We start from the raw sequence: 24,519 nt of genomic DNA, 5'->3' as shown, positions 1-24,519 counted from the left end.
GATTTTGTGAAACAAATTTACTTAATGCAGTGCGTCTTTTGATCGCCAGACTGCTTCTTCCATGAGTATTGATTGTGGATCCACCAAGGTGAAATCCTTGGCAAATTCCCTCTTTCCTCCATTGATCATGATGTTTGTTACCTAGCAGAAGTTTATTAGGGAAGTTAACGGGTGCTCATAAATCAGGATCAGTAAACAGTAAGTCAGAGGTCCACAGCAACACCTGTCCTCCTCCAGCATCCAGGTCTCTCTCTCTGGCTCTGAAAGGCTCTTATGGGTCCCTTGGCCTCTGCTTTCCTGGGCCAGGAAGTCTGACAGTCTCTTGGCCTCACAATCCCGTAGTTTCATTGCTGCCCCTCCTGCTCTGTCCCACAGTCCTTGTAGCACAGTCTCTGTGCCTCTGGTCTTAGCCTCATCCACTTCAGAGAGAAATCTGTAATAAGATCTTCTGATATTCTTGGGCTTTCTTTCTCTGGCAAGTTCAAAGATGGCTCATCCTTATAGCCAGGAGGCTAGTAAAAATCTAACCCATCTCCACTACTTAGTGTTGCACACATCCTATGTGCATAGTCCCACCCAATCATTAGGTAGGAGTTACAGAGACATGGGTAGAAGTTTCCCTCCACCACGAGGGCAAAGGAATCTGCCAAGTTCCCATACTCAGTCCATGTATGGCTTGTCACTTTTACATAAGCCATTATACGGCAGTGGTTGATAATCATCATTTCAGGGGCATTGGGCAATGTCTGTGACAGAATGGAGGAGGAGCCTTTAGTGGAAAGAGCCTAGAGATGTTTCTGAACACTCTGTACTTCCCTTCACACGAGGTGTATTGTTGGTGCCCTGTTTTAAATAAACTGGCACCTCATGCTATAAAATATCATTCACTTCGATGTGTCCTTTGTTTTATGGTTTGTAATTATTTTTTTATTTTCATGAAAGAGGAGCATAGTGTTTAAGAAATATCTCAATTCTATATTTGAGGGAAATAGATTTATTTGGGGAAGAACACGTAATCTATTTTTTTAACTTTGCAAATATAAGTATTTATTTTGAAGTATTTGTTTAAGCATCAGAAAATAAAAGACAATATTTACAAATTTTAAAAAGCTGACCATGGCCACAAATACCACAAGTTCAAAGAATAATATAATGCCTTATTAATTAACTTCAGACATACCTTTATAATAGGTTTATATATCATTTTTATCTATAATATCTCAGACATATGTCATATGATAATGATAATAGAAAGATATGAAAGATTATTCTGTCCTGACACATTTGTGGAATTATTTATTTTTAATTTTTGATAGCTTAAAAAGTTTCAGCATTATAACATATTTAGCAATGTCATATAAGCCCTTGGTTTGCTTCTCAAATTGAGAAACTTTCAAAATGGTGACTTTTTTTTAAGTAGGAAAGATTGCATGCCATGAAATTAAAAAAAAATTCTACGTAAACATTTGACACATGCTTAATGAGAGTCCATACTACAGCTCACCTGTCTCCATGGTATATTAAAGGAATGCTGGAAATAACAGGTGAATGTAGAAAATCACTTGATTTCTCGGAACCTTTGCTTTCTAGTTTTATTTCAAAAGTTGTAATACTTTCCTACACACACACCATAGTGGAAGAAAATAGGGCAAGTTATTTTACGAAATATAAATCATAACCCTAAAGTAATTTTACCTGTTTAATTTTAGTCATTTAAGTGGTTAAACTTTGGGCTGCTTACCTCAGGGTCAGCAGTTTGTTTGAAACCACCAACTGCTCTTTGGGAGAAGTGGCTTTCAGTACTGCCTGCCAACTGTCACAGTCTGGGAAACCCATGGGCAATTGTACCCTCTCCTATAGGGTCACTATGAGTTGGCACTGACTTGATGGCAGCGAGTTGGATTTGGAGGGGTGCAAAAAATAATGCTGCTTCAACTAGAAGGGTTGGCAGTCTGACCTGCATTAGAGCTTCAATTCTGAGCACTAGGATTGCAGAAGGCGATTACTGTGGAAATCCTAGATCCCTGTTTGAGTCTCTACATTCATTCAGCTGTCATTGAGTTCTTCCTGGCCATTAACCAGCAATGTGAATAGCATTGCCGTCCGGCAGAGGGTGTTAGAAAGTCAATGACTGCCACTCCCATAACCAGCCACCCAGTGAGGGGCACTCTCACCTTCAGGGACTTAGCTTGCTGAGCCCTTGATGAAAATCAGGGCACTATGTGGTTAGTATGAATAGGCACTGACTCAATGACAGTGAATGAGAATGAGGGTCCTAGTGGACCCTTGGTGGAGCAGTGGTTTATGCTTTGGGCTGCTAACTGCAAAATCCGCTGTTTGAAACCATTAGCTGATCGGAGAGAGAAAGATGAGGCTTTTTACTCTCGGAAGGATTTAGTCTCAGAAACCCACAGAAGCAGTTCTCTTCAGTATTACATGGTCTCTATGAGCCTGCATCAGCTTGATGGCAGTGAGCCTGGCAGGTAGGTCTGAGTCTTGCCCTGAACCACGGTGGCTGAAGGGACTGAGAAGCAGTTCTGTAAACTACTTTTTATGTGAAATAGTGTGTATTCCAAATCTTGGGCCCTTGCCTGCTTGTGTAGTTCTGCCCGCAACTGTGATGAGTTGAGAGATCTGCCACCAATCATGATTCATTTATCTTTGTTTCCCATGTTTTAGAAGTTGTACATGTGGCTGTGAACCCTACAATGTCATTATGGATTTTTTCCCTGATAGTCTCCCTTTTGAATAATTTGCCTTTTTCTTTGCTTTATCTCTGTTCTGTTTAAGAGTTAATAAAGGAATATATAAAATACATTTGAATTTAAGGTCTCTGGTTACCATAAAAGGAGCCATGCTCATATAGTGAGTTACACATTGGACCACTAACTGCAGGACCCACAGTTCACAACCACAACTGCGCTAAGGGAGAAAGATGAGGTTTTCTGCTCCTGATCAGATGTCCAGCCTTGGAAACTCATATTTATACTCTGTGAGACAGGGTTGTTATGAGTTGGAATTGGCTCTATAGTGCTCAGTTGTTGTTGTTGTTGTTGTTGTTTTTCCCTCACAAAATAGAACTCATCCCGTGGGTCCACTGGAGAAGGGTCCTGTGACCCCACACAGTGCACTGGATTCTTTGCTATGGCTCTTATACCCATTGTCTTTGTAACTTCAGCCAAAGGGCTGGTGGATACATACAAATATGGTGTGTGTGACTTGAACAAGAGGAGTGGTCCGTTTTGTCACCCCAAGAGGTATAAAATGAGTCATCTCAGAAGGGATCTTATGACTATCAAGAAAGAAGAGTTAGGAGTTCAGTGAGTCCTTTGGACCCAGAGATTCCTGCTGGACCTATTCCGTCCAGGAGACTGAGCTTTAGCACCAGAGGAATGGAGAGAGATGGCAGAGGAGAAGCAGTAAGGCCAAGAGCCAGGATGTGAGATAGCAGCAGGTTTCCTGGGCTCTCACAGCAAGTAAGGCTTGGTGTCTGTGGGCATCACTGAAGGAGCTTTGCAGCATCTCTAAAGCAGTTTTGCAGGGCAGAGGTCAGCCGTGGATTGGCTGAGAGGGTGAGTGGGCACAACTGAGAATTAAATTCCCCAATACATCCTGTATATTTCTGATACTATTAATTTCCCAAGTAAGCCCCATAACTGTGTATTGCTTATGAGTTCTGTGTGGCCATTGCATTGCATTAAAGAGGCCAGCAAAGAAAAAGAATGCTGGAAATGAGATGTTGCTGCTTTCCGTTGCCAGAGTGCTGGTGCCAAGCCCTAGTGGCTCCCGGGGCATAACAAAACTAAACCCTGCCCAGTCCTGAGCCATCCTCACAGCTGTTATGTTTGCGCCCATATATTGCAGCTGCTGTCTCAATCGGTTTCCTTGAGGGTCTTCCTCTATTTTAATACCCCTAAACATGATATCCTTCTCTAGGGCCTGTTTTCATTTTGACAACACGTCCAAAGTATTTAAGATGAAGTCTCACCATCCTTGCCTCTAAACAGCATTCTGGCCATAATTCTTCCAAGACATATCAGTTTCTCCTTTTAGCAGTCCATAGTACTTTCAATAATTTCCCCAGCACCACAATGCAAATGCATCAATTCTACTTTGGTTTTCCTTATTCAATGTCCAACTTTCACATGCCTATGAGACTATTGATAAAACCATGGCTTGGGTCAGATGCACACTAGTGCTCAAAGTAAAATCCTTGCCTTTCAATACTCTAAAGAGTCTTGTGCAGCAGATTTACCTGATGTAACGTGTCTTTTGATCTCCTGATTGCTGCTTCCATGAGCATTGATTGGGATCCAAGCAAGACACCAAACTGGTATAGGGCTGGAGGATGGAGGCATGTCTGACCTTTGCCTCATAGGAATCACCCTAGGACATATGAGAATTTGGATTCTCCTTCACCCTCTGTTAGAGCTTAAAGTCTAAGCACTAGGTTTGCAGAAAACTCGCTTCCACAAGGTCAATTCTGAGTAGCAATTATAACACAGTAAAACTAACCGTGTAGATTTCTGAGACTTTAAATCTTACGCAGTAGAAAGTCTCATTGTTGTCCTGTACAGTAGCTAGAGTTTTTGAAGTACTGATCCTGTGGTTTGCAGCCCAGTGCTTACTCCACAATGCCACCAGCGCTCCTTAAGTTTGAAAGTCCCAAATCCATTTGCAGTTTCCATGTAGATTAGACCTTCAAGGAATCCCTTCTACTAACCAGGCATGTGAAGGGTTCTGCACTCAGGCAGAGTAAATTAGAAAACGGATGACTATCACTTCCTCACCAGCCCTGGACAGGTCAGTCTCCCTTACAGGTTTCCCTGGGTGCACCCTTGCAGCACAGTGGGATGCTCAAGTCACATAGTCAGTAGTCATGCCCTGACTACCTTGATGGGAGGGTCCTGGAAACTTCTGACAAGCTCTTCTGTCTAAGGACACTATGAGTGGCCCACTCACTGTCCCATTCTTGTTCCTATAGTCCTGCCTACAACACCTGTGATGTGCTGCTCTCCCATCAGGCATGCTTCTGTGACATGTCCTCCCATGTCTTATTTAAGCCATGGTTTCTCTTAAACCCTTAGGCCTCATTATGATCTCAAGCTAATGGTCTCCCTCATTGGCTAATCTGTCTGTCCCCTTTAAGACTTCATAAATGTTCTCCTTAGATTATATTCAAGAATTGAGGTCTCTGATGTACCCTAAAACACCCCCAGTGAAGCAAAATGTGGTCACACTAGAAGACCACATCCTATGAAATCCTATCAGAAATCCTGCAGTCACAAAGAGAGGCATCCACCAAAACTAGCAATGCTTAGCTTAACGATCTACTTGGTCACAATATAGAACATAATATTTTTAAATATTAGGCATTTGCATGGGAGAGAGATGGGGCTTTCTAATCTCATAAACAATTACATTGTGAGAAACTGATGGGGGCAGTTTCACCCTGCCCTATCGGGTTGATCTAGGGTTGCTAAGAGTTGGCATTGACTCAATGGAAGTGAGGTTGGTTTGGAGGCATTTGCATAGTAGTAGAAAGAGCATGAAACTTAAAAAAAAAGATCTGGGGTTAAATTTGAGGAATCTTGGTGACAGAGTAGCTACATGTCAGTGTGTCAGCCACAAGGTCAGCAGTTAAAAATGATCAGATGAGGCTTTCTAGTCCAGTAAAGAGGTAACGTCTAAGGAACCCACAGGGACAGTTCTACTCTGTCAGGGTCACTATGAGTCAGAATCAACTCAATGACAGGGAGTTTGGGTTGGGTTTTAGGGTTAAATTCTAGCTATTCCATTACTTTCTTTGTAATCTTAAGCAAATTATCCCATTAAAGTGAAAGTTCCTAATCTATGAATAGGAATACTGACTACTTATTTAGTAGGGTTACTTTAAGGACAAAATTAAACAAATTTAAAAAGCCCACACTCTGATATAGCTACAGGGTTTGTTTTTTTTAAGTAGAATTTACCACAATTATTTTGTATTTTATTATCATTGTTCATACACCAGAAAATAGAAAATGAAATGGTAAAATGTACTGAAGAGAGAAGAAAAGACCCAAGGGAGAGAAAAAGTTATTTTGGTCAAATATATATAATTGTAATATATATAAACTTTTTCATTCAAAATACACCTAATTTAATTATATTGATAATGGGTTTCAAGGAAAAAATATCCTTTAGGGACTGTGAAGATATTATGACTATTCATGTAATTCATTTTTGTATAACCCATATTTTCAGAGGTGCTTAATGGAAAATATCAATATGTCTTTGGCTGGGTCAAATTATCAATAGCTTTAATCAGTCTGTTAAAATGGTCTGGTACCTAATCCAGTTCTTTGCACTGATGCTAAAATTAAAACTTTGCATGGATTAGCCTTTTAAAAATCATTTAAACTAAGGTTAAATCTAAATTAAGATGCCCAGAGAGAGGATGTGTATTAGAGTTTAAATTGGAAAACACTTGGTTTGTGGAAGGCTACAGCTTACAGTGGCACAATGGGAACCCAAACCATTTTGAGCAATTTGTGGTTCAGTCTTCATTTGAGTCCTTTCCGACCATTAGCCAGTGTGTATCTTTGCCCTTAGGTGGTGTGTTTGAAAATAATTCTCCAAGCTAGCCCAGTGATGAACAGTCTCGACCATAGAGGAAAAATTTGCCTGTGTGTGTCCTTTATGGTTGACAGATGCGTGTCATTAAAAATTTGGGCAGTTGGTGACTATGACCCAGGTGAATATGGGGCATTGTGTCTGTGGTCTGAATTCAGAAGGCTTTCAGACAGCAAGAGTTACCACATTTTCTTTAACCCTCTTTACATTGATATCACTGTGCTATGTTTTCTGGAAAAGTGAGAACAGGAGAATGCCCAGGATGGCAGAAGCCATTTAGCTAAAGCAAATTTGTCCTGAGGACTTTTCCGAAAACATCTGGCTTGGCAATTCAGTTTTCAAATATTCAGGAATAATATGAAAGTAAAAATTTTAAAACAATCCTTTCTTCAGACAGAATTTTCATAATAACAAACTCAAACCAAACTGTGGAGTAAATTCCAACTCACAGAGATCATAGGACAGTGCTGAACTGCTCCAGAGCCAAGGCCACAACCACTCCAGGAGTCGCTGCCACATCTTTCCCCCATAGAGTGGCTGGTGACTTTGAATGACAGACTTTTCCGTTAATAGCCTAGCGCTTTAACCACTGCATCACCAAGGCTCCTAGCTCCCTTACACCTCTCATTTACTCCACTGCGGAATGATTTAGAATAGAGCTATAATACTAATCCCAAAACTTATTTTGCACAGAGTTTAAACTGGCCACCCTTTTACAAATAACCTTTTTAAAGATAATATGTTAACTACCATAGGGGCAGGGGAATGAGGTGGAAAACTATATCATAAATATTAATATTTTCAAAATATAAACATTGCCTTAGGGCTCAGTTGAGTAATGTTTCTAATAACTACTGTGAACAACAAAAGAACTAATATGGCTATTTAATTCAAATAAATAAACCCTGTGTAATAAATGCTGAGTCTCACTTAACAATCACTAATGTGAAAATAATGCAAAATGAATGCTTAAATGTTTTCTTAATAAACTAACAGTTTTTTCTAATCAAGAATCTAATTGAATGCATGACAAAGCTTCCCAGAGAGAAGATAAAATTAAAAATTTCTTACCAAGTGGAGGTTTAATCCTAAAATTTAAACTACTAGAGAGATCTTGAAAATGAATCCATTAATCAGGAATCTACCAATGTGTCTAGTGTGCTAGAAATAGAAGAGTTGTTTTGGCTCGCAAGCAGCTTCAATTCGAGTAGTAAAGGGGATTTAAAACATTGGTATAATGTATATAAGAAGTGGTTATGAGTTGCCAACAATCTGCATGTTTAGCAGTTCGAAACCACCAGCAACTCCACGTGAGAAAGACTGGACTTTTTACTCCCATAAACAGTTCCAGTCTCTGAAACACACAGGAAGGTCGCCGTGAGTCAGCATTCACTCGACAGCAGTGAGTTTGTTGTTTTGGGGTTTTTTTTACATTGAAACAACAATCTTAATTAGAGTAAATTTACTTTGCCTAAGTAAACCAGAGGTCAGTAGAATCAAGTCAGTTTCACGAGGAAAACAAAAGTGAACCTACTTAGAGAATAGTTTTGTGTGAAAACTATTAGAGAATAAATTTATGTGAAAACGATACAATTCTTAGCATATCCCCTGTGTTGCTCAAACTAACTGTAAGCAGGATTACTGCAGACAACGATGCAATGATAGGTAGAAATTTGAAAGTAGCATATGATTGAATATGTGTATTAACGCAAATTGTATTTTGAAATTTGTCATTGCCTTTGCAGACTAAGTCCTAGGATGTTTAGGCTATCGAAGAGAGCCTGTGCCTATTACAAGAAGCTTTCTGAAGGAGGTGGAGCTTCATGAGTGGTTAAATGTGAGGAAGGGGTTTGGAGGATTTGTGTGTGCAGGACAAGGGAACAACAGGCGCCTCGGCAGAAAGGCAAGATGGGAGGACTGTGCTTTCAAGGTTAAAAAGAGATGCGCTGGACTGATATAGACATACACATTTGAAAAAATAGAGGGCTGCAGCCTAACGATGGTGTAGCCTACCTCATGGTTGGCTGTTCAAACCCACCAGCTTCTCCATGAACTGAACAATGAGGCTGTCTGCTCCTGTAAACATGGAGAGTTTGGGATACACCATGTCGACCACTATGAATGGGAATCCACTCAATGGCAGTTGGGTTGGTTTTGCTTTCGGTGAAACCTGAGGGTTAATGTTGACTTTGATAGAAAGATACAAAAGTAATTTTATTATTCTGCTATAGGAATAAAGTCTTGTCAATTTACTTATAAATGTCTCTGGATAACTTTCAACATCTTTCTGTGTGAATCTGACAAACTCACTTGTCTCTATTTTTACATAGAGTTACTTTCTTTTGAAAATTAGCTTTAGTTTAGTCCCTAGTCATTAACTTTAGTTTTATCCCTAGGGAATTTTACTTTTTAAAAATACAAAAGGCTGTTATATTAATTTAACATATAGCATCTATTATATCATTAATCATTCTATAATTAACTAATTTATATAACAATGGTGAGCATATCTGTTTCAGCATATTATAATTGGTCTTTAAATTTTTCTTCTTATAAGGTTCTTGAAAGTCTGCTATGGCTGAATATCAATTTTCATTGAAAGGAATTGCCGTATAATCTTCACTAGATGTTTTCGAGGGAAGAGTACAAGATAAACTCTTTATCTGTGGCTCTCTCTTTACCACCCAATTAGGTCTTCTTTTGAAAACAAAACAACAGCAACAACATTGAAAAGATGAGGAGTTGGGGTTTCTTAATCACACTGATTATTTATTTTCCTAATTTTTCATCATTTAAAAGTTAGAAATCTATTCACATACAATTCTGTTGTTCAATCCCATCAAGTGGGGTGGATTGTATAAAATACTTGGGAAAAAACTATTACAGGGCAAAAGTAATAAATAAGGATTCCTAGGGGGTAGAGTTGGGGAAGGAGGAGTTAAAAGGGAGCTGATATCAAAGAGTTCAAAAAGAAAGAAATGTTCTGAAATTGATTTTGGTAGCAATTGTACAATACTGCTTGATGTGATTGAATTATGGAATATTATGATTCTGTAAGAGTTCCCAATAAAATGATTTAAAATTTAAAAAAAAATTAGAAATCATGACTGGTACCTAAAATCTCATTTGGATATTATAAAAGACATCTCATTTGGATATTAGTAAAAGACAGTTACTTAAACGCAACATCACTTCTTCAGGCTTTGGTGGTCAATATATAGTTTAATGCCACATAAGTGAAACTTTTTATATTTGAATAGGTGAAATGAACTTTATATACGTATGATGGAGCTTTGACAATAAAAGTTATATTAATCCTCTGAATAATTGACAATTAATTTTCAAGAAAATGTACTTCAAAAATCTACTCAATTTACTAAAAAGTTTAATAGTGCTTTGAAGTAAACCATTTGAAGAGCAACTCATGTTAAAAAATAAAATGTAATGCCTTAGGAATTATAAGTTAATAATTCAGTGGATTAATATAACTTTTACTAATATCCAAATGAGATGTCTTTTATAAATTGTTAGGAATATGCAGTGGCATGAAATTACTTGGTATGGATTTCCAATCCATAGTCTTTTAACTCCCAAAACAAAACACTGAGTGGAAAGCGTACGGAGAAAACTCTAACTTGGGGATTGATCAGTTTTGCCATTCAATTGAGTGTAAGAGTGAGCCATCCCAGAAGCAAAACGGAAAATTATGAGGCCATCAAGGAAGATGAGCCACCAGCAGAGCAGGAGCAAGACCCTTGCTTGAAGTAGCAGAGGCAACCGAAACAGAGAGGCTTGGCACTGAGGCCATGAGACAGAGAAGGAGTAAGCTTCAGAAGCTGTGTAAAGCTTGCCCAAAGAGCACATGGCTGAGAGACTGATGACCAGAGACAGACATGTCTGCTTGCATGGCTAAGAAGAGTGCTGCTCTGGACAAGGACTGTATCCTTAATGTTTAATGATCTTGACCTGTGGTAACCTAGTAACTTCCCTAATGTGCCCTCATAGGCCTGAGTATTCTCTGTGAGTTCTGTGTGACCACTACAGTGAATTATTGAACTCAGTAGAGAGCAGCATGCTGTGGGAGGGACAGTTCATGTCAGAATAAGGAGCAATGGATGGTGAAGACATGTCTGACTTCCACCTTATGTAAATTCACCTTAGGTTGGTGGGCACTGGGTTCTCCGCCCCTCGCCCCCACCCCACCCCTACACACACACTGAAGCCAGAGGAGGTCATACGCAGTCTCTATAAACTCAAAGCAGGTAGTTCTACCCTGTCATATAAGGTCTCTATGAGTCAGCATCAACCTGATGGCACTAAGATGCCATTTTCTCAGAGTACAAAAGGAATATCAGAATTCCTTTATTACTCTTACTTTGTTAAAAATCCATTAATTTTTTTCAATTATGTTTATTTACATTATGGTGTTAAGTTCAAGTGCTATAAATTAATATGCATAACTTCTCTATTCACAGATATTCTGTTTAAGTATAGGTTGCTACGATCAAAAACCGACTCTATGACTATGCGCTTTGGTTTCAGTGTTAATTCAAATAAATAAAAATAAGTCAGAAAGTTAACAAAATAATAGTTATACAGTCCAAGTATATATGAATAAACTAAGTAATGGAAGAAAATCTAAAGTTTTAAAAAATTACTATTTAACTTTATGATTTATTTCTATATTTGATTTTAATCATAAATAATTTTTAGTTTCAAGCTACCAATTTTAAAGACATATTTTCATACTTTTAACTTCTCTTAGTTAATATCATGTATGTTAACTGGCAGTTGTAGAAGCTAATAACTAAATAATTTAAGCAATTTCATTATGGTGATGAAGCTACTTGTAATGGGATATAGAATAGTTTGAACTCCCTCTAGGGCTTTGTCATTTTTAAATCTCTTCCTCTTGCCTCATTTCAGTAAGAGACAAATTAATTGGAGATAGTAAATAATTGAAGAAGTTTTCACAAAATGATTGCTCTATCATTTCAATATAACATTACATCGAAATATATCTCATTTTGAAATTTACAGCTTTAAACTAAGTACTGTTCTATTATTTATAGACTTTGGAACTATATGTACTATTTGTATTTGGGCCCTCATAATCTACACTCATTGAATTTTTAAATTAAGATGTAATTAATTACTTAATACAGCCCTTCTAGGAAACCCAACAGATTATCTAATGCAACTTGTCTTTTGACTTCTTGACTGTGGCTTTCATGATCATTGACCAGGGTTCCAAACCAGACAAAATTGTTAACAATTTCAACCTTTTCTCCATTTATCATGATGTTACCTGTTGGCCCAGTTGCGAGAATTTTGAATTTCATTATATTGGGTTGTAATTGATACTTAAAGGCTGCACCTGACCCAAGTCATGGTATTTTCAATCGCTTCATATGCCTATGGAAGTTGGACTTTGAATAAAGAAGACCAAAGGAGAATCGAAGGATTTGAATTATGGTGCAGGAGATAGAAACATTGAAAGTACTGTGCACTGCTAAATGGACAAATGCATCTATCTTGGAAGTATGACCGGAGGGCTCCTTTGAAGCAATGATAGTGAGACTCTGTCCTACATACTTTGAAGATTTTGTTCAGAAGAGACTAGGTCATGGAGAATGACATCATATTTGGTATACTGGAAGGGCAGCGAAAAGGGGAAAGTTCTCAAGATGTACTGGCACCGTGGCTGCAACAATGCGCTCAAACACAGGAACAGTTCTGAGGTTCTAACTTCCTTTCTGTAGTGTATTTGAAATTCTATCCTCTATACCAGTGGTCAGGAGCTCGAAACTACCAGACGCGCCCAGAGAGAAAGACGGGCTTTCTACTACTGTCAAGGATTACAGTCTCAGAAACCCAAAGAGGCAGTTCTCCCATATGCTCTGGGCTTGCTATGAGTTGGCATCAACTCATGGCACTGAGCTTTGTTTTTATTTTTTCATACCTCTGGTTATAATCCCATCTTGGAGGAAGTTATCGGTTAGGTTAATGAAACAAGATTAAGTTGGGATGTATCTCGAGTCTCACCTTACTAGAGGGTATGACTCAACAAACCGCCTTTTGTTTCCTTGGTCTGTGGTCAAAGCCATCTTTGTGACCACCTTTCCTGACTGCGCATGCGCAAAAGCCAAGGCGCTCTGCTTTCACTTTCGGAGTTTAGCGCTCTTCCTCTGGATCCTGCATCCAGCTTGCCTTGACCTGGCCATTCGTTCTTGGAAATTGAGTTCAGACCTGGCCTAATTTTACCCAATTCTACAGCCTTTTGGAGAGAAGGATCCTTCACACAGATATCTGAACTCTGGATTTGGAATTTACCAGCAGCCACAACCATGTGAACCATTTTCTTAATGATTTACAAGTTCTGTGAGCCATTCCAGTGAATTGCAAAACCCTGGGATTGAGGGAATATACTAGAGTGGGGTGTGGCGGTTGATATCAGGGATAATGAAGTATAGCATTTTGGAAAAGTCTGATATTTGGGACATCTATAATCTCCACCTCACTAGGAAAAATCTGTGTTAATCTTTCAGAAAGAAATTATTTTTACATGTAAACACATATGAGTAAATATATGTTATTGCACAAAAACTGAATATTTTATAGGTCAAGTAATACTCTTTACTCATATCCTGAGTAAGTTAACAAAATTAAATAGCACAAAATCATATTTCTGTAATTAATAGTTATTATAAAGTTTGATATTTATCATTCCAAAAATATCACAGTTCCTACATTATTAGATTTATAGGAATAGGCTATAGACAGGCAGGGCCTGCTAGAAAGGATTATATGCCTAGAAAATTGACCTTTGATGAACCTGAAGTCTTCACCAGTTATTTGAATCTGGCAAATGTGACTCATTACCAAATTCTTCAGATAATTGAAAATGGAGCTCCTTCAAAGACATTACAACATCCTCACCCCCAAATGGCAAGACTGCTAGCATTGAGGTGCCTTCCTAAATCCATGCCTCTGATAGGAAGGGTTATTAGATTATATCACAAATTCTTTAAAGTCACCTTTGACTACAGATAAATTACATTTTCTGCCTATATGAAAAGAACCAGCCTTTGCCTTTGTCTGTCAGCATCTTTCAATAAATTACATCACTGTCACACTAGTGGTAACTGTCAGTATTTTCCAATCACACACTCTTTTAGGGTTGAATATTAAAACTGTATGCTGAGCTTAAAGTTTTATAAAGGACTTATTAAAAAAAACAAGAAATAAAAGAAAACTATTTCACCAATAATACTTTAGAGATTAGTATCATTTATGTGGATTGGAGATCCTGACCTTTGTACCTTTATTTCAAAATTCTCTAGAGTCACTGGGGTCCCCAACTTTTACTTGTACTGGAGCTGCCTCAAAGGGGTACAAACACAGTGAAAACGAATTGCCCCAAGAGTTTCAGGACCACACAGCTGGGTGCAAACATCCTGCGGAAGCACACAATCCTGTGCTTGCCAACAAGCCAAGGTGCATCACGTCACATGTCATTCCTGTGTGGTCACTTGAGCGTGTCACTGATTTTTGCTTAGAATTGAGAAGAATCTGTTCCTTTTCCTTCTCTCTTTCATCTTATGAATTTCCTACTCATGAGCATACTACATACAGTAAGAATATTAATGTCAGTGAGAAAAGATAACACAAGCTGTGATTTGTCTTCCATAACCTACCTTACTTTGAAAACAAACAAACTGGAAATCATTAAATAAATAATCAAGTTATCTAATATGTGCTTGTAATTACAATTTTCACATTTACAAGAGAGTCCATCTGAAATATTGGTTTCTATAGGAGAGGAAATCTTGTACCACTTCCTCCCACTCACATACCTCATACACATATGCTTATTTAAGAAAAGTCTTTTCTTGCTCCACCACAAAAATATAGCCTTTCTTGATTTTAATCACTCAAACATAGAATCTGTTCATTCAATCTATTGACTTCTTTATTTTGACTAAAATATATGATCTTGGGACAAATCTATGATCAGTCTTCTAGATAACACAAACAGTATCATTTACTGAAGTGTGGCGTTTCACCTAATCCATATGTTTTCTTGAAGGCTTTATTATCATGTTTTAACAATCGTATATCAGTTAAAATTGTCATCAGCATTATTAGGAATTAGATTGTGTTTAGCTTACTTCTCTTTTAGCATGTGCACACCACCTGGAAGGAAAGTTATTAGTGCATCATGTAATAGCTCATCACCAGTGACATCATAAAAATTTCATCAACACATTACATACAGTATGAATTTTTATATGTAAAAGTAAATACAAAGTACTGCTTCTGCATTTTTTGCTAGAACTGCACCAACTATTTTAATAAGAACAGTTTAAAAAAAAAGAACAGTTTTAAAATTATCTTATTCAACTTGTACAGTTAAGCAATTATCTGTTAAGAAATCAGGCAAAAATTCAACACCTAGAGGCTGCCTGAATTACCTCTGTATTACTAGATAATTATGTCGTTCACTCTTCAAACTGCAGATATGCAAACATAGCGTCTCAGTGATTAGGTCTCCAGAAATTAAGCAAAGGGATACCCTGAAATAGGTGGATAATTTGAGCAGAGGACATGCAATTGTCTGCAATAGAAACAAGAACTGTGGAAACAGAAGAGAATGATGACCTGAATTAGTAATTACTTCCAGGCTGCACTCTGCTTCATTGCACACAGCCAGTTTTTAACCATTAGGCCTGTTGATTCCTTGGCATTAACCAACCTCATAATACCATCATAATCATCATATACATTTTCATACCACTCTTTTCTATTAGTGTGTATTAGCTCAAGTAATAAGCAAATTTAGAGAAAACCGTAGTTTAAATTAGGTAGTTAGAATGTAAAAATATTTCATCTTAATCCTGTTCCCAAAATCAATTTCTTTTGCTATTAGAAGGACTGTATCATCTTTCCCTTGGCCTGTACACAGGAAAACCGAGAAAGGGGATTTACTTACACTGCACAATGAGCTGCACCAATGCTTCCCTGGGCTTCACATTAAATCCATTGTACTGGCTGGTCTGACATCTGTACATTCCTGACATTTCTCTCGACACGTTCACAATCCTCAATGTGCCGTCATAGCTCTCCGTTTGCATTGACCCGTCAGGCATTGCAACTTCTTTATCTGCTCTAGACCAAAGGATGATTGGTTTGGGTTTTCCAGTTACTTGACATTGCAGTTCTATTGTGTCTCCTTCTCTGGTGACCAAAGGTGATTTTTCCTGTGGAACAGTCAGATTGGGTGGAACTTGAAATGGGAAAAAGAAAATTTTTCAAAGTTAGTATAAACTTGTACAGTGCATTTAAACATAGAACATCATAAGGAAATGCTTTCTGCTGGTTGAAGAAATGTGACATTTCGAATGACAAAAACTATGGAGATTTTGGGAATAAATGGCACATGCCCTCACTTACAATAATTTGATTTATTTTGATAGAATGTTCCCAAATGAGGACTTTAAACATTAGCTCAATACATAGGCAATAAATTGGAACGGAAATGGTCAACGTAAGAAAAATCCACTCAGTGACTTGTCATTATCGGTCATTAAAAGCGTTTCACAAAAGGATGATCCTGCTTGTTGAAAATAGGATTTCGTTTTTTAGACCTCTGCTACCTATGCTGATATTCCTTACCCTTGGATGCTGTAAGAAAGTAATGGAAGATCATGTAGATTTAGAAGGCACAGTAAATGCAAGTAATGGTAAAGTGGGGGCGGGGAACCACTTCTGATAATAAGATTCAGAATTTGGGCTCTGGTTTAAGAACTGTGGCCGATGGCTAAAAGATTAGCTTGTTAACCTCACTGTTGGGAATGGGATGGAACAACCGACTACAGTGCCATACTCTCCAGCAATCCCCTATATTCTTCTTTTGAACTTCTAATGTGTTTTATATTTGAAGAGGATAAAATGTAACTTTAAATATTTTGAGGGTACTGTAAATAGTTTGCCATGCCATTACTCATTCTATAAAATATTAAATTATTTTAAAAGATAAATCTCTTAAGAATTGAGTTTTCTCAACTAAAGCTAATTTCTTATTTTACTAAGACATGGTGAGAAAATGAGATTGCTTTTTTACTGGAACTTACTTTCATGTGCTGTTATATCCTCCTGTCAGTACTTATTAAGTAACTTGACCAGAGGAAGTACACTTGATTTTTCTTATAAATATTATTATCTATTGCATTTAAAACTTACATAACTGATACAATACACACGAATTCACATGAACTTTTCTCCTGGAATACTTATCCAAAAAAATGTAAGATAAATTAGAATGCCCAAAATAAAAATAACCAGAAATATTAATAAATCCATCTTTCTGAATATACATTTCCTTTGAAGTTAATACTATGTACATGAAAGTTTTTCTTCTTCCTAGCATTACAAAACTTTAGTGCTCAGATATAAATACATCCTGTTTTTTTTTTACTCTGCTGAAATGTTTTCTTTTATTGCACATGCGCTCACTGCTATCAAGTAGCTTCCGACTGATAGTGACCCTAAGGGGCAGGGTAGGATGCCGTCGTAACTTTCCAAGATCAGCACTGTTGACAGGAGTAGAAAGCCTCATCTTTCTCCCCCAGAGCAGCTGGTGGTTTCAGACTGCTGACCTTGCCAGGAGCAGCCCAATGCTTACTCATTCGAGCTCCATGTGATATACTTATCTTGCTTTTCAAGGGCTTTGTGTTTATTTTTTATTTAATATTTTGATCTAAGAAACCTTGTGGTAAGGAGCTCTCACACTGTGGTAAGAGCACTGATGCTAACCAAAGATTGGTGGTTCAAACCTATGCAAGTAACTGCAGGAGAAAATGTGCTCCTATGAAGACAGTAGCCTATACATTCCCACGGGGAAGTTATACTCTGTCACATGGGGAAGTGATGAGCCAGAATTGACTTAATGACACTTAACAATAACAAAATCATTTTATTAAAAAAACTATTTATAGAATGCAAAACATTTTAGAATTCAGAAAATTTGAAACCTTAACCAGTAGCATGACTAAAACCAACCTCTCTGCCATCAAGTCAATGCTGACTCATCGCGACCCTGAGACTGTAACTGTTTACCTGAGTAGAATGCCCCATCGTCCTCCCGCAGAGCTGCTGGTGGTTCACACTGCTGAACTGCGGATCACCGGCCAATGCGTAAGCACTACAGCACCAGTACCACATATGCATATATTTATATACACACTCGCACGCACGCACACACTCACACCTACACAAACTCACTGAAAATTGCCATGAAAAGAATGTATGTTTAAAAATGTTTTTACCAACAAAACAATTTAGTTGAATAATTTGTTCTTTTAAAAGATGATGATCAGAGATAAGCAGCAGTTTGTAACAACAGGATTAAGATTAACAAGCAAAAATTATTCATCTTTCCATGAAAAAATGCTGAACGACCGCCATGATCTCTACATGTAACATGTAGATGCTCCTCCTCTGTAACGAGCATTATATAATTCATTATTTCTATGTATCAAATGTTGCATATACAATATGATACATTTAGAAAAAGGGAGCTTAAATACTTTGTCACAGAGTATATTACTAGTAACAGTAGAAACAACATGGACAGCATATAGTCAATGATGGCAAAACGGTGAAGTACCGGACTACAAAAGGCTGATGGTACAAATCCACCCAGCATATCTCACAAGTCGGGCCTGGCAATTTGCTTTCAAAAAGTCAAACGTATTCTTGAACCCTTCACAGAGAAGTTCTACCTACTCTGCACCCCAGGGAATGTCATGAGTTAGAATCGGCGGCGCACTGGCAACTACTAACAACAGGTGCTAATGTAGATAAATGATTCCTGAAACAGACTGCAGGGAACCACATGATCTGTAGTGAAGAAAATAAGTGAAGAATGAGTTTACCTCCATGTGATTTTTGTTTCTATGAATACAATAATACTGCTCACTTCATGATCATTGTCTCAGGGAAGCCTAAAAAGGTTGAAGTAGAGATATGAGAGATGATATGACACACTCAGGAAATTTTTCATAAATATGATAGGCTAGTCGTGTGTGTGTGTGTGTGTGTGTGTGTGTGTGTGTGTAGTTGTTAGTCGCCATTTAGTGAGTTCCTACCCATAGCAACTGTACGCACAACATAATGAAGACTTCGCAGTCCTGTGCCTTTCTCACAATTATTCTCATGCCTGAGCTCATTGACGCAGACACTGGACCAATCCACCCCCTTGGGGGTCTTTCCCTCCTTCACTGCCCCTCCAAGTTGCCAAGCATGATGTCCTCCTCCAGGGACTGGCCTCTCCTAACAACATGTCCAAAGTTTGTAAGACAGCATTTTGCCATCTGTGCTTCGAAGGAGCACTCAGGCCATACTTCTTCCAAGAGAGCTCAGTTTGTCCTTTGAGCAGTCCATGGTACTTTCAATAGCACCACAATTCAAGAGCGTCAATTCTCCTTCAGTCCTCCTGATTCAATGTCCAAATGATGCAATGGAGAATACCAATGGCATGGATCAGAAGCACCTTGGTCCTCAAAGTAACATCCTTGTTCCTCAACACTGTAAGGAGGTCTTGTGCAGCAGTTTTACCTAATGCAACACATCTTTTGATCTCCTGATCTTTGCTTCCATATGTAATGATTGTTGATCCAACCAAGACAAAATTCTTAAAAACTTCAACGTTTGCTCCATTTATCATGTTACCTATCAATCCAGTTGTGAGGATTTCAGTCTTCTTTACATTGAGTAGTAATCCATACTGTAAGCTGCAATTCTTGTTTTTTATCTAAAAGTGCTTTAAGTCCTCCTTACTTTCAGCAAGCAAAGGTTGTGTCATCTGCATAACATAGATGGTTAATAAGTCATTTAATTCTTCCTTTAATTCTGATACCACATTCGAATGCCTTTGCAGTCAATGAAATACAAGTAAATATCTTTCTGGTATTCTCTGCTTTGAGCCAAGATCTATCTGGCTCAAAGCAGATATGATATCCGTTGTTGTATGTTGCATATCCTCTTCTGAATCTGGGCTGAACTTCTGGAATTTTCCTCTCAATGTACTGCTGCAACCGTTGTTGTATGACCTTAAGCAAAATTTTAATTACATGCGATATCAATGGTATTATTCTATAATTTGAGCATGCAGTTGGATCACCTTTCTTTGGAATGGGCACAAATAGGCATCTCTTCCAGTCAGTTGGTCAAATAGTTGTCTTCCAAATTTACTGGCATAGATGAGTAAGTGCTTCCAGTGCTTATTTGGCTTCCTGAAACATTTCAACGGACTCAGTTCCATTAATTTCTGGAGCTTTGTTTTGGGCTAATGCATACAGTGTAGTTTGGACTTCTTCCTTCAGCACCATTGGTTCTTGCTCATATTCTATCTCCTGAAAAGATGAAGTGTCCACTAATTCTTTTTGGTACAGTGCTCCGTGTATTATCTATTTCTATCTCTATCATCTATCATCTATATCTATCTACACACACACACACACACACACACACACACACACACATAGCTTTAAAAAGCTCATGAATAAAATGCCATTATCCTTCAATTACATTTTTCCATGAACTTTTAACAGCCCTTTCATTCATATTTATATATATAATTCATATGTATATAATTTTCTACCATGTAAAATTTGATTTTATAATATAGCAATTCCCCCAAATCTCATTTTTATAACTCAAAAGTAAATGAAAAGAAATGATAAATTAACTGTATTTAACAAAATTTCAAAATGTTCCATCTTCATTTGTTCCATACAAGCCATGACATTGACCATATTTAACCATCTGACATCAATTTATCCATTTGTGAAAATAAGAATTTATAGTTTACAGGTCCCAAGATTATACTCTGGCTATAGGAATAACATGAAGGCTAGAAGGAGGGTCAAATAAAATATTTTATAGCTTCGCTAGATTAATATTTAAATACATCATACCATTAAGCTATGCTCATCAAAATAGATTTTTCACTGGAGAAAATTTCTAAGTGTAACATGATAAATAGTTCAAAAACGTCTTCATAAATTTATTTGTTATATTATTTATTTAGTTAAATCAACTACCCCAATTCCTTTTCAAAATGATAGCAATTTAAACCTCAGTTTCAATCTGAGTAAAACAAAGTAATACAGAAAAGTTAACTCAGTTACTAAATAGGAGAACCTAATTAAATACAACTCTTCCACGTGTTCTTAAACTTAAAACGTGTCGACTCAGAATTGGTAGTTTCTGTTCAAACCCACTAGCGTTATGCTGGAAGAAACTGAGGTTATTGGCTGTAGTAACGATGGACAGCCTCAGAATGCCAGACAGGGTCACTATGAGTTGGAATCACCTTGATGGTAGTGGGTTATGTTTTTGTGTTTGTACCACTTCTTTGGCCAAAAATACTTCACACCTTCTCAATGTCTCGCGAGTTTCTCTCTTTCTGTGTCCATCATTTAATTTTGCATTCCTTGAGATTAGATATACTTTTTACACTTGTAGCTCTATTTTTTTTCCTTTGGGGGATTTCATTGTTGTTTTTTTTACTTCTCAGAGTTTTATATACTGATCACACTATTTCTAATACATCCAAATCTGCTCCAGTCTGAACTGGAAGCCAATTTCTATATTATAAAAGTTTTCCAACCCTGCAAAATTTATTCCTTGATTTGATTGACAGTTAATTATAGCACACTCTATCTCCTTGTTAAAAACCATCCTAAAAATCAAAAACTTAGAATCATAGAAAATGACTTGCCATTTTTTTCTTGTTCTTCATTTCCGATTAGTCACCAAATTCTGTTGTTTCTTTATCTTTAGCAAAATGTTGCTCACGCATATTACTTTTGACGCCCAGAGGTACATTTCTTAGTGGAAGTCTTCCACTAAGTGTGGCATTTCTTAAATGGTCTCTCTGTCACCGCGCTAACACTGCAGGTCTACTGTAAGCTTTATCACCATAAACATAATTCTGTTTGTATCACTGAGAAGACTACTAACCTCAACGGAATGCTCACCGTAATGCTTCGGTAATCAAATACTGAAAACAGTTTCTGGAATTTGTTAAATAACTTGCGACATGGGTGAACAATAAAACAGGACACCAACCAGTCTAAGTTTAGTGATACTACACTTGTTCTTAGCCAAAAGGCCAAGAAGTGATGTTTAGTGATAATATATACTATTAACTTAGAAAAACATCCTAGAGAATATTACAACATTATAAACACTATTATTAAGCGAATAAACCATGTAACTGAGCAGTATGAAAAGTGGTATCTGACTTTTCTATTACAGAAGGCATAAACCAATAATAGCAAAGAGCTCTTTGAGAGCATGAATAAATATGCTTTCTCTTTTCAGTGCTAGTATTTCGTATTTTATCTGGAACAGAGTAGAACCTCAGTAATACATTTCACATTGAATTAAAACAGTTTGGCTGTTGAGCAGTGATTCAGGAAAGAGGCAGCAAACTATATAGGGAAACCTTAGCGGGGAAAAAAATCAAAAAATAAGCACATAAAATACTATTAGGGATGTCTCCCTGAGTGTGAGAGCATTGATAAATTTAATTTTCATTTTATATTTTTATATTTTTTTCCTATAAAATTATCATTGCACATTAGCATACTTAAAACTCCACTGAACCCAGAGAAACTAGAACATTATTTCAACCTATTTTACAAAACAATTTAGATGAAAATTTTTCTCTTTTTAGAAAAACAAATCTACCACCTTGGGAATGGCAGTCTGGATAACACAGTTGAAGATATGATCCCTGAAAGTTGCCCTCTCCTGAAGCTCCACCCACTATTGAACCTCTGTGACCTTGAACAAACAATTCTCCCCTCTGGTCCAATGTCTTGCCCTTGTTATCTTCTAGCTGGTAGAATCTAGCACCACCTCACCATACCCTCCAAGGCACATTCCGTTCAAATGTGACAATATTCAGATTCTCAGGCTGAGTTGATTAACTGCTCTACTTGATTACCTATAATATTGCCCACTTAAGTTTTTAATATTGTGAATTACATGAAGGTTTTATCGCTTCCCCCTCCCCCCCCATTGCCCTCCCCTGTTTCCATCATCCAACCCTGGTGTGTCCCTCTGGCTGGACCTTGCTTTCCCTTTCATCCAAATAGCACCAGTGCAGTCTCTAGTCACTGCCTTCTCTTCCTGGCCCCAGGGTTGTTAACAGTTAAGGTCGATTTCTTGGAGTCTGGACACCTTTAAATATATGTCTAGCTAGCTCTATATCTGTGGATTCATACAGCTTGAATGGGTAATACTGTCCTTTTGATTTTGACTAATTTCACTCAGAATAATACCTTCTAGGCCAGATGTTCTCAACCTGTCGGCCACGACCCCTTTGGGGGTCGAACGACCCTTTCACAGGGGTCGCACGACCATAACAGTAGCAAAATGACAGTGATGAAGCAGCAATGAAAATCCTTTTATGATTGGAGGTCACCACAACATGAGGAACTGTATGAAAGGATCATTAGGAAGGTTGAGAACCACTGCTCTAGGCTTATCCATGTCATAAAGTGTCTCACAAATTTATCTTTATTTTTAGTATTCCTTTATGTGTTTTTATCAAACTTTATTGATCCATTCTTTCACTGATAAGCATTAAGAGTGTTTCAAACGTTTTTCCTATTGTGGCTAGTGCTGTAATGAACATGGGCATGCATATAATATTGCGTTACAATTCTTACTTCTTTAGGCTACATACCAATAGTAGGATTGCTGAGTAATATGGTATATTTAGTCCCAAACTTTTGAGGAAGACATATACTATCTTCTATATGGCTATTCGTTCTTACAGTCCCATCAGCACTAAATGTGGGTTCCAGTCTTTCTACACTCTCTCCATTATTTTCTGGTGTTGTTTTTAACTTTATTATCTGGTTTTTTAAAAAATTTTAGTTTCCTTTTTTGTTTTTAAATTTAATGTCAATGCTGGACAGATTTGTCTGGAAGAAGTATGGCCAGACTGTTCATTAGAGGCAAGGATGGCAAGACTTCATCTTACATATTTTTGACGTATTGTCAGGAGAGACAATGTTTCTGGAGAAGGGCAGCATGCGTGGTAAAGTGGAGAAGCAGCGAGAAAAGAAGACGTCCAGAAGATGGGTTGGCACGGTGGCTGCAACAATGGCCCCGGCATAGGAACAGACGTGAGGCTGGCCCAGGCCCAGGCAGTGCTCTGTGCTGTTGTGCACAGGCTCACACGGTTTGGATCCGACTCAGTGGGACCTAACAACAATAACATCAATGCGGCATCAGGTGGTATCGCATGGTTGTTTTGATTGGTATCTTCCCCATTAATCATGATCCAGAAAATGTCTTCATATGTCTAGTGGCTGCCTGGGTATCTTCTTTGATGCTCGGTCTTTCATAGCCTCCACCTAATTTTTTATTTGGTTATCCATCTTTTCCTTGTTGAAATGGAAGTTTCATAGGGCTGATTATTAATATTTTTTGGCGAACCAAGAATCCACCCATATGCTTGTCTTCTGTGTACTGGTCGTCACCTCGCCTGTCCAAATTTTCCTCAGAGGCGCTGGGCTCCAGTGTTCTCCTCCATTTCTGCTTTTTCACATCTTTCTTAGAATACAGAGGGTTTATGGATCATATCTGTCTAGGCTGCCATCTGGACAGAAACCCTTACCCATTTCATATTTGATTTCTGATTGCTCCTTTTGCAATGTTTATCTTCCCTAGCCAGTTTTGGGGGGTTACATATGTTATATTAATATTTTATCTTTATGACCCAGTGCAACGAGGCCTGGTGGCACAGTGGTGAAACATTCAGCTGGTAACTACAAAGCTAGGGTTTGAACCCACTTGGGATTCCACACGAGCAAGAGGTGA

General features: G+C 37.8%; 1 protein-coding gene and 1 pseudogene across 1 annotated transcript in view; both read right to left on the bottom strand.

Moving 5' to 3' along the window:
• MDGA2 (MAM domain containing glycosylphosphatidylinositol anchor 2) overlaps positions 1 to 24,519 on the bottom strand; it is a 1,014,104-nt gene that overhangs the window by 203,016 nt on the left and 786,569 nt on the right. Inside the window, exon 8 of the mRNA XM_004698562.3 lies at positions 15,608 to 15,901. Within this exon, the coding sequence (XP_004698619.1) occupies positions 15,608 to 15,901 (294 nt within the window). The remainder of the gene's footprint in view (positions 1 to 15,607; positions 15,902 to 24,519) is intronic.
• Positions 21,650 to 21,805, bottom strand: LOC115868794 (annotated as a pseudogene).

The sequence above is a fragment of the Echinops telfairi genome, unplaced genomic scaffold, assembly GCF_000313985.2.
Source record: "Echinops telfairi isolate 266 unplaced genomic scaffold, ASM31398v2 ScPeMD7_18;HRSCAF=68, whole genome shotgun sequence".
In the NCBI taxonomy this organism is placed as follows: Eukaryota; Metazoa; Chordata; class Mammalia; order Afrosoricida; family Tenrecidae; genus Echinops; species Echinops telfairi.
The sequence above is the reverse complement of the archived record's forward strand: the minus strand, read 5'-3'. Positions and strand labels throughout refer to the sequence as shown.